This window comes from Alosa sapidissima, chromosome 20 (assembly GCF_018492685.1).
Source record: "Alosa sapidissima isolate fAloSap1 chromosome 20, fAloSap1.pri, whole genome shotgun sequence".
In the NCBI taxonomy this organism is placed as follows: domain Eukaryota; kingdom Metazoa; phylum Chordata; class Actinopteri; order Clupeiformes; family Clupeidae; genus Alosa; species Alosa sapidissima.
This window is the reverse complement of record NC_055976.1, coordinates 4,066,954-4,082,134: the sequence shown is the minus strand read 5'-3', so window position 1 is coordinate 4,082,134 and position 15,181 is coordinate 4,066,954. Positions and strand designations below refer to the sequence as shown.

Here is a 15,181-nt window from a genome sequence, read left to right as displayed (position 1 = left end):
CCCTCGCTCCGTTCAGCCACGCTGAGGAGCCAAGCCTCCAGGATTAGCTAAAAATAGCCCAGCGGCAATTGCGCGCCTGAAGTGGTCGATTAGAGCCGATCTGCTTCTCCCGGGCCAGGGCATAAACAGCCCGATGAGGGGACGTCACCTAAACCAACGCTGCCCCAAAAACTAGCACACAAATAGGCCCAGGGGCTGGGTGCTACTAAGCACACACAAATTCCCCCAGCCACCAGGCTGCTGGGCTCTATCCTCCACTGATGCCGTGTTTCAATAGGCTTGTGTTCATTAAGCATCCTGGAGACGTGGACGCTCATAATGAGGCGGGTAAGCAGGATAAGGGCAGCTCGAGACTGAGCTGAGATCAGTTCTGCCAATTTAAGGTGCTGGCTCAGTAGACTTCGGCAACACTACACTTCCCAGTTTAGCATAGTGTCTCTCTCTCCCTCCCTCTCTCTGTGTCGAGTGAGGGTCAGATTGTTTGTCCATGTGAATGACAGTCAACAAGCTCTGTCTACCAACCTTACTTGGCTACAAAACACACACACACACACACACACACACGTCAGCACCTCTTTCTCCCCCCTGTCTCCCTTCTCACATCCCATAGTAATCTGGGGTCTGTGACACACATGCCTATGCCACTGGCTATCCCTTAGTAGCCATCAATAAAACCACCTTCTTGATGTGATTATTTGTGACAGGTTAACGAACAAAATTGTTTTTGTAAAAGTTTACTTCTGCACTCCATTGGTTTGTAGCGTGCGGGCCAGTGGCATGGGATTTGCCCAACACTTATCGTCCACACGCTGCAGTCTGATGCTGACTCTCACTGTCACCTGTGTCTGTCTGTGGTCAGTCCTGCTCTCTCAGGGCCCGAGGTCCATTTGTGCGGAGATGAGGTGTGTTTGTCACTCTGATTTAGAAAGTGTCTGATAGATCTGGCCTGAGTTTCAGTTCCCTGTGCACTCACCTAAGAAGACTGCCCTGGGAGATCTTACTATCCAACATGCACCAACTCTCCACGCACACACACACACACACACACACACACACACACAAAAAAAAAAATAGCTTCAAAATTGTGTGTGCTCTAACCAGGCAGAAAGAGTAAATGTGTTAAGAGTGCGATAGATCAATAGATAAATACTCCCATTGACTGACAAAGAGAGGGGAGAAGACAGATGAAGCCGGCACCGTGGGACTGGAGAGATGGGGCTGTGTGAGAGAGGCAGGGTGGGAGGGAAGCTGAGCCTGTTGATTTCTTTTCTCTCTTCTCTCTCTGTAAACATTTGAGGGGAAATGAGGGCGCGGGTGAGTCAGGCTGAGAGTGACGCCGAGCAGACAAGAGCACAAATGACTTTTAAATGGATTTGTGTAGTGTGCTGTTATCGATCCTGCCTTTGACAGAGCGAAATCGTATCTCTCTCTCTCCACACACACACACACACACACACACACACACACACATACACACACAAATACACAGATACACACACACACATTCAGACACTCACCAACAGAAACACTCTGATTGTGCATGATAGGAGAGAATGATGTCTTGACAGACGGGAGGGGGAGTTTTCTTTAGACTTGTGCTCCTCAACGCCTGTCCTGTCCTGCCCTGTCCTGACTCCTTCTGACCACAGTGTGGTTGATTAGGGGGGGAAACAGACCCAGGCTCACTACCCTTCTGTTCATATGCACACCAGACCAGCGAGGGCAGACTGTCTACAAAGACAGCAGTGGACGACCTCAGGGAGTGTGTGTGTGTGTGTCTGGCTGTGGAGGCACTAGATTTAAACTGCCTTGGACTTTGGCAACAGTGGATCTAAAGTGCCATGCTAATAAAGCAAGGGTGAGTGTGTGTGGATCTCAAGTGCCATGCTAATAAAGCAAGCTGAGTTTGAGAAGAAGTGAGAGGTGCAAAGAAAGTGGTAGAGAGCAACAGGGTGAATAAGATGAGAGAGAGAGAAAGAGAGAGAGAGATAGTCCTGGCAGTGAGCCACCTTGCCTCTGTTTCTCTCACGTGCTCCCTGAAGCTGCTGGCCTTCATAAAGGCTCTTATCTCTCTCTCACCTGAGCTCTGGATGACATACGGCTGGGCGGCTGCTCGGGGCTGCAGTGGGCAGACAGGCCGGCCCTTCAGCCAGTGAGTCATGAATGACACATTAAAGGGCCGCGTGACCTTTCCAATCAGGCCGCACGTGGCATTGATGGGCCCATTTAGAGCGCCGCTCTCCAGTGTGACTTTGTGACTCACTGCCGCCGGAGCGAGGGATGAAAACTTTCAATGGTCCGAGCTGTCCGCAAGTTTTCAGCTGTCTCTCGCACAGCACTCTCTCTCTCTCTCTCTCTCTCTCTCTCTGTATCCATGTCTGTGTCTGAATGTGTATGTACAGTATGGGTCTGAGGGTGTGTGTGTGTCTGAGTGTGTGTGTGTGTGTGTCTGTGAGTGTGTGTGTGAATGAGTGTGTGTTTGTGTGTCTTTCTGTTTGTGAATGTGTGTATGTGTGAGTGTGTGTGTGTGTGTGTGTGTGTGTGTATGATTGTGTGTCTGTTTGTAAATGTGTGTGTGTGTGTGGGCAAGTGTGTGCAATCCTCCTCGCAGCATTAAAGCTGTGTTGTCAGCGCTGGCTGTGGGCTCCTGCACGTCCCCCTTTATAAAGCGCTGGCCCTTAACTCCACAGCTTGGCCGGCTGCTCCCTTTAAAGTGCTTAATGGTGTTTACACTGACACAGACGCAAGCCGCACTCCGGCCACACACCCGCCCCACCGAGCGGAGAAGTGCTGTAGCAGCCAGGCCCAGGTGGGGCGGGTGGGGCAGGTGTGTGTGTGTGTGTGGGGGGGGGGGGGGGTTCCGTGAGGCTTTATTTGCTCTGCTCCCTTGAGGAATGTCCTGGGGAGGCTGGAGTTTTTGTGGGAGGGTATCGCGTGCCCTGGAACTGGGTCAGACGGAGGTAGTTAAGGGCCCTGACTCAGGGGTTTGTGCCTCCTCCCAGGAGAGATGTGCGTGTGGAGGACCTTCTGGGTACTTAGAGTGGTAAGAGTACCACACCTCTTCTCGCTCACTGTGACTGATGTGTAGAACTGGAAGACTAGGTCCTTATCCACTGACTGGAGATCAGTTTAGATTATGTTTGGAATAAATACCTCAATCCAAATAGGGAAAGATAAAATCTGGAGAGGCTCTTAGAACTGGCTGGGAATGAGTCTAATACGGCGAACAGGTTTATGGGAGAAGAGCCAGCGTGGATATGATGTGGCACTGAAGGACACTCAAGCACCTTCCCCTCCCCCCACAGAGTTCACTGATGTGTCTTCACACCCAACATTAAAATGCAAAACAAATGTATGGAGAGTGGGATGTCAAATGATCCCGACAAGGACAGACACACTATCTCTCTCTCTGTCACACACACACACACACACACACTCAGAGTAAGTACATGTAACCCGCAGAACATCCCCTAGACTGGCAGGAGTCAGTGCATCGCCACGCACCAGGTAAACACAGAGGACATGTCTGTCCAATTGGTTATTACAGGTGGCTAACGTCGCTAACGCATGACATTGGGACAATGTTACAGCTCGGCGCGCTCTCTGTGTGCTGAGCCTGTCGACCTGGAGTATTATCCCGACATGACTTATTCATGGCCAGCTCCTATTAAGGCGCCGAACACGTGTAAATAGAGCGAGGCGCCGCCGTGGCAGCGACCTAGGCTCCACTCGGCAGGAGGAGGAGAGGAATGGCCTCTCTCACAGGCCCATTATCCCACCCAGACGGTGGCCCTCGGCTGTTTGTTTGGTGCGCGCCAACATTTGCATGGACTTTATTGGTCACGCTGCAGCTGGCGCAGAGAAAGAGAGAAACAGAGAAGAAGGGATTCAGAAAGAAGGGATTCAGAGAGGAAAGGAGAGAAAAGAGACTGAGAAAGCACACCATTTGGCTTCCTCTCACTGTTCACAACACTGTCTGTTTATTTGTGGGCTACATGTTTTTCTCAAACTTCAGGTAGCTCTATTTGCTTTGCAACTAAGCCAACTAGCCTAATTTGTCTAGAAGCACTATAAAGGGGAGGGGGTCAAATGTACCCCCCTTGTACATTAATTACACGATTAATTAAATAGACATTTGAATGCTGTTACTGACTATTCATACATTTAAAAACTTGTTCTTACTTGGATTTTATCCAACACAGTTCACCATCCTCCCATGCCCCACTCCCCCAGAGGTGCAAGCCCAGGCCACAGGGCAGGCTGACCAGAGGGATGCGGCCTGCCCTCTCCTCCCGTCTCCCTGCTGCCTTGTGGGGTGGGGGTGGGGGTGGGGGGTGGAGGGGTTGAGAGACTCAGAGGCTGCAGAGTGGGGAGTCCAGAAAGAGAGAGAGCCTGTCAGGTTTTACGATGTCGGGAGCATCGGCTGCACCTCTGTTTACAAGCCCTCTCACCATCCGAGGGCTCAGCTGAGGGCCTCGTAAATAACCAGGTGGGATAAATAATCACATGGAGCTCCTCAGCTAGCACGCCTCAGCACCAGCAGCAGCAGCAGCAGCAGCACTGGGGATCAGGGTGGAGGAGCGCTGGGCTCCGTCGGCGCCTCATTACCGGAGTGGTGCAGAGACATGCAGACGTGAAGAGGAGGAGCAGGAGAACCTTCTGGGCATGAGGTCTCATGGACAACAGCCCTGACAGTGTGTGTGTGTGTGTGTGTGTGTGTGTGTGTGTATGTGTGTGTGTGTTTGTGTGTGTGTGTGTGTGTGAGAGAGAGAGGGGAGGGGTAGATGCAGTGAGACAACAATGAGCTGAGACAGCACAGACAGAGCTGAGACAGAGAGAGAGAGAGAGAGAGAGAGAGAGAGAGGGAATGTAAGGAGAAGTGATGGGATGTCTAAGAAGCAAGGGATTCATAATAATTAGAGACACACAGACAGTAAGGAAAGATAAAGAATGGAAATAGGAGGGAGGACTGGTAGTGATGTGCCTGACTGTGTACATGTACATGTCTTGAGAGCACAACTCTGTGTGCGGGCATGTGTGTGTGTGTGTGTGTGTGTGTGTGTGTGTGTGTGTTTGTGTGTGTGTGTGTGTGTGTGTGTGTGTGTTTGGAGCGGTGCACACAGAGCCAGGAGAGCTGATTCTTGATTCTGATCAGAGGGGGGATTAAAGAGTCAGCAACAGATATTTCACTTGTGGGAGTGCAGACATCAGCGCTGTTGCTGCTGCCACAGGCTTATCAGTTCAGTGCGCTCTGAGGCCGCATACACACACACACACACACACGCACGTGCACACACACGCACGCACGCACACACACACACACACACTGAGCCCCAGGGAGGGGGCCCTCCACTGCAGAAGGATGTCTCCTGTTCGCATGGCACCAGAGCAGTCCCTGAAATGTTACGACACTCCTGATGACGGAATTATGTAAGGCATGCTGCCTCTCTCTCTCTCTTTCTCTTTCTGTCTCCTCTCTCTCCCCCTTTTCTCCTGCAGTCTCTCCTTCACTCTCCCCCTCCTTCCTTTGTAAATTCAGTCACGTCTAAGTGGAGTTGCAGTTTAACTGAATAATAGATCTGTAGTACTGTAGACTCTCTCTGATTCCACCACTCTCCTCTCCTCTCCTCCCTTCTCCTCTCTCTCTATCTTTCTCTTCTTCTACCCAGCCCTCTCCATTCCTCCTCTTCCTCCTTGAGACTCCTGCCTGTCTGTTGTTTGTGTTTACACTCCTGTCTGCTGTGCTAGGCTTGCCAGCTCAGGTCCCGTCTGTGCCACTTAGTGGGAACGCTCTGAGGCAGTCTGGTGGTAAATCCAAAGATATTGCACACAAACTCATAAAAAGCTCATATCACGCTCATAGACGCCTCATATCACAAGTCTTCTCGCGTGTTATTAGAGTTCTTGGGCACCGGCATCAATACTGATGTCTGTCATATTGCGGAATATTCCAAAAATACAGTAGCTGGATTGCACAAACAAAACAAAAACTCCAGACGTCAGTCCTGCGGATGTGGTTTCTAGAGGACGCTAGTCTTACCCCCAAACCATCTGCTGGCCTGAAAAGGAAACGTGGTTGTATTCTTAACACTCTACAGGGTGTTGGGACAGACAGGGGGACAGACATGGCAAGGCACGGCCCACCGTGAGCCCTGGTGACAGCATGCACCCACCCCCCCCCCCCCTCCCCTCCTCCCATCACCAGCAGCCAGGCCTGCAGAGACAGCAGCCTCCCTTAAGCAGACACAGGCCACGCCACATGCGTCTGCAAGCACCAGAGAGAGGGGGGACAGAAAGAAAGAAAGAAAGACAGACAGACAGAAAGAAAGAAAGAAAGAGACAAAGAGATGGCAGAGCAGTAAAGGGCAATGGCTGGAAGAAAAGAAAGAGAGAAAAAGAGGGATGTAGAGAAGAGGGAGAAAGGAGAGAGAGAGGAGACTGAGGAAGGAAAAGGGGCGAGAGCAGAGAGCTGCTGAAGAGGGCATGCTAACATCCTCCTCCTCCTCCTCATGACCTGCTTCCGTAGCCTTTGGCAGGGATGAGGAGAGGAGACTGGAGAAGTGCTGCGACCCGTGGGCCTCTCTTGTACACTATGCTCCAATTTCACACAGCAGCCAATTGGCTGCCAGCGTTGAGCGCACCCTGAGGAAGGGCAGCTGCGGCAGCACCCTATCGCTCCCGTGCAGCGCTGGTGGCTTGGCGCCGCCGCATGCTTCTCCCGGTGACGGTCAAGCACCGTCATATAGGAGGCCACGCACCGGGGGGAGAGGGCTGCACACCTACAGTATGCACACATGCGGGCAAGCACACACACACACACACACACACACACACACACACACAAGCGCACACAGACGCACACGGTATAACAGAGTAAAGGAGGGCATCTCCCGCGTGCATTCAGCTGAGCAGACGGGCATTTTTGCAAACACAGGCTTAATCTGGGGATAGAGAGAGCAATGCACCGAGCAAATGCCTTCAACAAAATAACCAGGATAACAAGGAGCAGAGGAAAAACACACAACAGAAAAGTCAAAGCTAAAGGTTCAGATGTGACAGGTTTGAGATGCAAAAGGGCATCAGCAAAGAACAAGGGAAGGAGAGGAAGAAAAAAAGGGGTGTAACATAACAAATCAAAAGAGGATGGATGGGGTGCAAACAAACCTTCAGGCTCTGAGCTCTCTTTGAGGGTGGCTTGCTTCAGCGGGCAGCAGAAGATTTCGTGACACTTAGCACGAAAGGGCGAGCCTTTACTCCTTATATCCGCGGAGTGGATGGAGTCCTGCCGCAACATAATGTACTCCTGCGTACCTGGGGCAGCATCATCCTGGACTGGGGGTCATGCCACAACAAAACCAACGAATGCAGGGTTAGAGACAGACAGATAGAGAGACAGATAAAGAGAGAGAGAGAGAGAGAGAGAGAGAGAGAGAGAGAGAGAGGGAAAGAGAGCTCAGGAGCACCAGAAGCAAATGCTTAAAATACCAGCAAAGAAAGGCAAATTACAGTGAGAAAGAAAAGACATCTATATCAGCAACAACAATAACAGTAACATAATTAACAACAACAACAACAACAACAACAACAGTCAAAAGAACATGGTTTCTATTAGAGGGAAACGGGGAGAGAAAGGGAGAATGGAGAGATATAGAGAGAGGGAGGAAAAAGGGTGAGAGCAGGAGAAAGAGTGGGGGAAGGGAGAGAACAGGACAGAAGGAGAGATGGCAAGAAAGAGAGGGAGAAGGGAGGGGGAGAAAGGGGGACAGAGAAGGTCAGACAGAGGAAAGAGGAATGGGAGTTTTAGAGAGACAAAGAAAAATACCAACAGCAGTGCACACAATAATTCACAAATGAATGGAGCAGTGTGTGAGCTGTGGGGTTGACCAGGTGAGTGGGGGTTGGGCAGCAGGAGGGAGAGAGAGAGCGCGTGACGGTGGGGATGAGACGGGAGCCGCCGGCCCATCGATTTCCCCCTAATCTCTCGCCGACGAGAAACTGACTGAGCCAAAGAAGGAGAGAACATACCTCTACCACTTTCAGCGCAACAGACAGATGTCCTCCAGACGGGGTGCTACACGGCCCTGCACCAGCCGGGCATTTGCTATCTCTGACCAGCACGAGCAGGCAGTAGTAAAGGCAAGACAGCATGCTTGAGTATGTGAGCAAAATGACCTTAGCTGTTGGCTATAGCTACAAGCTCATATGCATGCAGAGCCTCGCATCCAAAACAGGCAAATGCATTAGCAGGAGAGGGCATAGCGGAATAGAATACACACCAGGGGTTTTGGTTTGATGTTTTGGTTTTGTGTTTGTGGTACTTTTTCAGACGAGGCATCTTAAATAGTTTGGATGGCAACACAGAATTAAAAATGCAGTATGTGATCTTGTGTTCTAGTGAGAAATGATTATAAAACTCCACATACCTGTCTATTATTGTGTCTAGCAGTGCAATTAGCACACACAAAGGATGTATTGTCTGAGTTATGGGAGAATGTTGCATCTATTCATTATTGTTATGAATATGATTTTATCCTAATTTACTTTTACATTTTCTTGTATGAGATACCATTCTCTTACCAGCTCCTGTGCTTAATGCTGATTGGTCTCTAAAACGTTAAGGGCACTTAAGAGCCAGGGCCAAGCCATTCAGACAGAGCACTAAGAGCAAAGATCCTTGATTACTAGCTCCGCTTGAACCCTCTCTGCTAAGAGTGTCTCCCGTGACTCCCTATGACAGCACACACAGATGACCTTGACCTGTGACCTCTATATTTCTGTGTTATTTCACCACAGGCTTTATCACTGTACACAAGCACAGCTGTAAAAACCTCATCAGCTGAGAGCCCTCATAAGCAGGAAGAGTGTATGGTGCTCAACCTACTTTCAGCTGAGTGAGAGGTGGACTACTGACATCTCTCTCTCACACACACACACACACGCACACACACACACACACGCACACACACACACACACACACACACACCAGGGCAGTATCTGTCCACTGTGGGTCCAGGGCTGGCTGCCGATAGACTGGCTAGCGCTGTGATGCAATGCCAGCGTCCCTTCCCTCACAGACACACTATTATTATTACAGAAAGCAAAAAAAACATAAATGGAGGCTAAATATAGATGTGTGAGCTAGGCCCACTTTGGTTCAGCTCTCAATGGGAGTTGCTAGTTTTTCACCCATCTTCCAATCTACCTCTTCACACACACGCACACACACATTGTGCTTCCTATGGGACCAATTTAGCACTGTGTGAAGTACGAGTGCTTTGACTGCCACCTTCACTCGTTTCCATGCTGCTTTGGAACTGAATCCATAGCCCGTGAATGTGAAGCAATCTTTACATCCCCCCTGCAGCAACCCTGAAAGCAACATTCACACGCCTGCCTCAGTTTTAAGCGTCTAATATGTACATGTTCTGCATGATTGTAACCTCCATATCATTTAAAGCAACACCAAACAGTTTTCTGTACCTTAAAATAATGTTTTCCAAAATCGTTTCAGTGGTTCATCAACTAGTAACAGGGTGAACGGCACTTCTGCATTCGCTTTGCGGCCCTCTATCGGCTATAACCACACTATGTAAGTTTGCCAGATCGGGTAGCGGATATGTAGTTCAATGGAATGAGACATAAGAAACTACAAATTTGACTTGCATCTGATGTCGCAATACATCGTACTTTCATAAATCGTGCAACATATTCTACCTTGTCTGTGGACATCGTTATTTGCAAAGTCGGTGCTGGATAAACAAATAGCATGCGTGCGACAGAGGGAAAGTTCTTTGCCGTTGCTGTTGTATTTTTAAGTGAATATATTCAGTGCAAACAGTACATCTTCATTCATCAGTCCTGCGTTGTGTTAGTGCGGGTGCTATTTCTCCAGGCAAGTGACTGTACCAGAAGATGAAAGCATGCTTGACTCTCACACAGGGCTAGAGGTGCAGAACGAGCCTACTGAGAGCCCACTGTGACAGCACAGTGTGACATTTGTTCTCCAGCTCTCCTCTCATGTTTTGTGTCATCTTCCCTCTCTCTGCTCCTCCTTCACTCTCATCTATCAGCTCTCAGTTTCAACCAAGCCACGTTTGAAAGAGCCTCATCTGACACCCAAGAGGCACCCTGACCGGGCGGCTATTTCACCTGCCCTTTTCCCTGGACCATCCATCGACCCCTCCATTCATCTCTGCCCCTCTCCTTCCATCAGACCACTTGACTGGCTGCCACTTAAAAAGCAGCACGTCTGGGCCCCCGCTAAGGAGAGTCCAGTCCTCAGCCAGAGAGAGATGGAGAGTGTGAGAGAGAGCGGCAGAGAGAGAGAAGAAGGGATGGAGCGGAGGAATAAAAAGAGCTGCCTTGGTGCCGCAGTCCAATTCTTGCGAAGCGTCTAATTCTGGGCGGCTGGTTATTAACAGCGGCGCTAACTGCCGGCTCATAAGTGGCGATAAAAATGAGCGAGCGCGGCGGAGGCCCTGTCAGCGGCGGCTCCTGCTTTATGGCCCGTCGGCCTCCGCACTGCCCCGCACTGCCCGCCCATCCGCCCACCGTGATGGAGAGCATACGCTCCACAGGCTGCCGCGGCGTTGTGTTGATGGATCGCTGCTGATCACCCCCCTCTCCATACACACCTCACAGCATACACACACACTTACACATACACACGCACTTACACACACATATCCTCATCCCCCCTCACACACACACACTCTTCAAGTCCGTATCTGTCCCCACCCGCATGGAATGAGCTGTCAGCGGTGCTGCCTGATGGGGCCTGATCTACAACCTCAGGGGACAGGGGGAGCGTGGGTGGAGGCGTCCACATCATCCTACACCATCCACAACCCCCGCTGGGATGGCTGTCCTTGTCCATGGGCTGTGGTATACCAACCACACCGGTCACAATATATAAAGCAGCATATATAGTGATGACGCACAGCTGGATAACCTTGATCTCTTTCCATCCCTGCTAACCTTGATGACACTGCCTTGGTGCCTCAGTAAGGAGAGACCGTATCCCTCCAAGCACCTCTCTAAAAAGGGCACAAGTCACAGGCTCAAGTGAGCTCTTAGAGAAGTTTTAGGGCTCAGAGAAGTTTTAGGGCACTCTCTCAAACTCTACTAAATCTCTGCAGCAAATCCCTTTGTGATCCTCACCTGAGATCCAGGTGTAACCTCAGTGGCTGATCATTCATAAGAAAAAACACTAGGGATAACAAAGAGACAGGGGTCATTCAGACTCTAAAGAGTCACCAACCTCAGAGTTATGAACACTCAGAGAGCCTGAGCAGTTTACATAGCTGTGTCTCTCTGTCATTGCTATTTCATGGAATGCACCCCCCAAAGGGATATTCTCAACACCTGTTTATAGTCAAGCTGGTTAGTGTTCATGCAATCAGGACAGCGGGAAGGTCACTCTGCCATGCCATGACCTCTTGTCACAGGCATGCCAAGGACGAGGCCGTTAGCCAGGGTGCTTCTTCCAGCGGGGGCTGACTGATGACCGCTCTCATCACTCATCCTCTCAGTCCCTGAGCTGTCCGCGGATCGGGGTCACGGAGTTTAACTAGCATAAAACATTAACGAGCCGCGAGTTAACGCTTCGCACAATTTACACAGTCAGGAGCCATATCCATCAAGCGCCGCTGCTATACATCGTTTTTCAAGACTTGGCGCGCAAAGCCGTTAGCAACACTACAAGGGAGGCGGCCGGATTCGAGCCCCAGCCAGTGCCACAGCCCCGGGGGTGAGCGCGCGCGTGAGTCTGCATGCTTAAAATACTCCGGAGAAGTGGATAAATGTAGACTACAGCTGAGTCTTGAGGGATCACTTCACAAGGCTTGGCAGCCACTCAAAAAACAGAGCCGCTTCGTTTTAACGCTTGTGTCACCTTGCAGGCACCTTCGGTGGCAATGACAGCAGGTGAACTCGTTCCTTTTCCGTTCTGTTTCTTCTTTCTTTTTACCTCGGTGTGTGTGGAATGAGCTTGCAGAATGTCAGTACTGAACCAACAGCACCATATCTCACCTCACCCAATCCTTCTTATGTAACTAAAAGCCACTGGCCAGATGTCAATCAAAAATACTGAACAAATAATGTTTAAAAACAAACAAAGAAATATATAAATACGTCAACATTGTCCACCCAGCAATCCCCTTACTTCCCAGGAGTATGAGGTTACCCTAATGAATCGTCTGGTCTGTTAAATGTTCTTATTACGGTTACTTAGTGCACAAACAAACAAGCGCCTAGACAGCCGTGAGGAACTGAAGCTGTGCAGCTCTTTGTTCTTGGCAGCGCTTTGTAGTTGGGAGCTGCATATCAATGAATATCATTACGGGTGTGTGAAAGCAAGGCACAGGCAGGTAATTGCCGTGCCTGAGTCTGTGCCGTTTCTCTCGCGTCCCTTGCATCGCAGGTCACCTACATAACGAGCAAAGTCACAGAAATGACGGACATTTACAAACCAGTGCTGTGCCATCACCACATATGGCCCTTTTTACATTTCAGCCTGCATCAGTTATTAAACAGAATGGAGCTGAAATTAGCCTTTTTTCCTGTTCCCTGCAGTTGGACAAAGTTGCCATTAATTTGGGCGATACAGCCTGCATGGAGAAGGCAGGGCAGCACAGCATCTAAACTGAAAATCTTCTATACTAAACAGAGCTGATATAGTCTATATGCTGTGTAGTATCAATCATGGATCATGGTGTGTGTTTATAATAAGATTAATGATGTTTCACTATTTTCACTGCATCTATAATGAAGTACCCTACAGAGAAACAGTTGTGATGAATGGTGATATTGTTTTTTTTAGAGATCAATGAAAGGGTCTGAATCTGTGAAGCGTCAGATACAGATACAGTATGATGTATAAATGGTGGATATATGATGAAGAGTCAGATCCAGATATGATGAAGAGTCAGATACAGATATGATGAAGAGTCAAGCGTGACGCTGGTCCTCCACCACCTACTCCAGTCCACAGCCTTCCTTTTACACCTATACCCAGAGGCTGAATTTGTTCCTTCTGTTAGCTCTAAACCACACACACACACACACACACACACACACACACAAACACACAGGTTCTCCTCATAACAGGCCCGTCATCACTGATCACTGACCACCTGCAGCCTGTGACTCACCGCTAATCAAACTGCCCACTGGCCATGCTCACAATAGCTGCTTTATGGCCTCTTTAAGGCCTCTTTCTTCAAAAAACCCTTCATGGGGGAACACTCATATAAACTCCATCACACAGAGTGTGTGTGTGTGTGTGTGTGTGTGTGTGTGTGTGTGTGTGTGTGTGTGTGTGTGTGTGTGAGTGCGTGTGTGTGTGAAAAAAGCCCATGGGGGAATGGGAGAAATTGTACAGGGGATAGCATAATTATTAAATTAAGAAAAGTTACACTGCAGAATGTGGGTGAGCTCAAATTTGTTCAGCACTCCTGTTTAAGGTATGACAAAGGATCACTGTAAGGGCTTTTCCACTTTGGACATTGATGCGCTGAGTCAGATTCATGCAGAGAACCCAAACATAACCTGAACCACTTATAAAAGTTGACCAGCAGTATCGTTGGCCAGTGATTTTCAATTCTGTGTCCAGTGTCAATTTGGAATTTTCTTTTCCTTTAGTTTAGTTTGACACTCAAACACATGTGGAGAGAGAGATCAGGAAAATAAAAAGACATGATAGAAAAGAAACAGCCTCTGTCCAGTTAAACCCTGAGGGTAGTAAAAGGCCTGGTCAGTCTCTTGGAAAAGGCAATTACAGCTTCTGGCCTCTCTTTAAGCTGCAGTGTCCAGCAGGGGAAATGCTCCCCCAGCCCCAAAGTCATCTTAACACTGACCTCAGATCAGTACTGAAACCCACAGGCCAAACCACAGCCACACAATAGGCAAACATGAGGGAGAAAGTGTTTTAATGAAGTCCTGGTGGTAAGCATATTTCTATTCTAGAACTAATTTCTAAGCCTAAGCACATTTTAACTTCTATTAAACTGCAACGCCATGCATATATGTATGCAAAAGGTGTTGTCTCAACACGCAAAATCTATCAGGTAAGGAGTCTGCCTTTAAATGGCGTATCTCAGGTGTGAATGCACGTGTAATTGAATCCTAGGTGATGTTAAGGTGAGAGGAGAAGACCTTGTGCTGTGGGCTGGAACTTAATTAAGATCTGGTGATATGCGTGCAGCTCGTTTGCCTGCCACAACACCGCCTCAAAGGGTGACCTTTCTCTGAGCCTAATAACTCATCATGGCTCGTCACCTTGGCCCCCTGTACCACCCTATGAACGCACACCTAAGATGGCTGAACCTGTGTTTGTGTGTATGTGTATGTGTGTGTGTGTGTGTGTGGGTTATGAGAGAGAGAGAGAGAGAGAGAGAGAGAAAGACGAAGAGCAAGAGTGATGGAGAGAAACGCTGAGAGGCCAAAAAAAAGGAGAGCATGTTTATATACAGGCCAGTAAACTCTATTTAATTAAAATGATTCACAACAGACAGGACAGCCTAATTGGTTGAGCACACGAACAGAGTGCAGTCTCCTCCAACATAAATATCCAGCTCCTATTGGGGCAAAACACATTTGCCGGCCCGGAGCAAAGATGCAGAGGCCTTAGCTCTGGATCAGGAGAGTGGGGGGCCGGGGGGGCAGGGGGTGGGGTAGGGGAATGAAATATGCCCCCATTGGAGGGGCAGCAGCTTGCATGCCAGGGCTGGGCTAAGCTAAGCCTCCTCCACAGGCTCACTCGATGGCCTGGAGCCTGGCAAACTCTCCCTCACATCACACTCAACTCACCCACCCACCAGCAGTGCAGATCAAAGTAGGACAAAATAAGCATACCAGCGAGCCATGCTAACTGCAGTCCATAGTGGTCTATTGTCCACTGTATCTGACGTATTATAAGGAATACAGTGTGTATGTATCACAGCTGAGAGACTCCAGGATGAGCCGTGGATGACAGCCCTAGTAGGATGTGACTGTTCTGTGGAGGGGATGTGCTCACCTGTTCACCTGACTGTTCTGTGGAGGGGATGTGCTCACCTGTTCACCTGACTGCCACTCAGCCTCCCGACTCTGTGCTCTCCTTCACCCTGACCGCTCTTAGATGGATCACTGAAGCACCGCCCGGGACTGCTAAGTTATTGCTCTTGCTTTAACTCTCCTACC

General features: G+C 49.4%; 1 protein-coding gene across 4 annotated transcripts in view; it reads right to left on the bottom strand.

The window, feature by feature from the left end:
• The window catches only part of fgf13a (fibroblast growth factor 13a), a 98,730-nt gene that overhangs the window by 46,829 nt on the left and 36,720 nt on the right, over positions 1 to 15,181 (bottom strand). For 3 of the 4 annotated variants that reach the window (XM_042074562.1, XM_042074564.1, XM_042074563.1), the window contains one exon: positions 7,165 to 7,332. The exons of the other annotated variant lie outside the window; for it this stretch is intronic. In XM_042074562.1, coding sequence (XP_041930496.1) covers positions 7,165 to 7,332 — 168 coding nt within the window. The remainder of the gene's footprint in view (positions 1 to 7,164; positions 7,333 to 15,181) is intronic. 4 annotated transcript variants of the gene reach the window in all.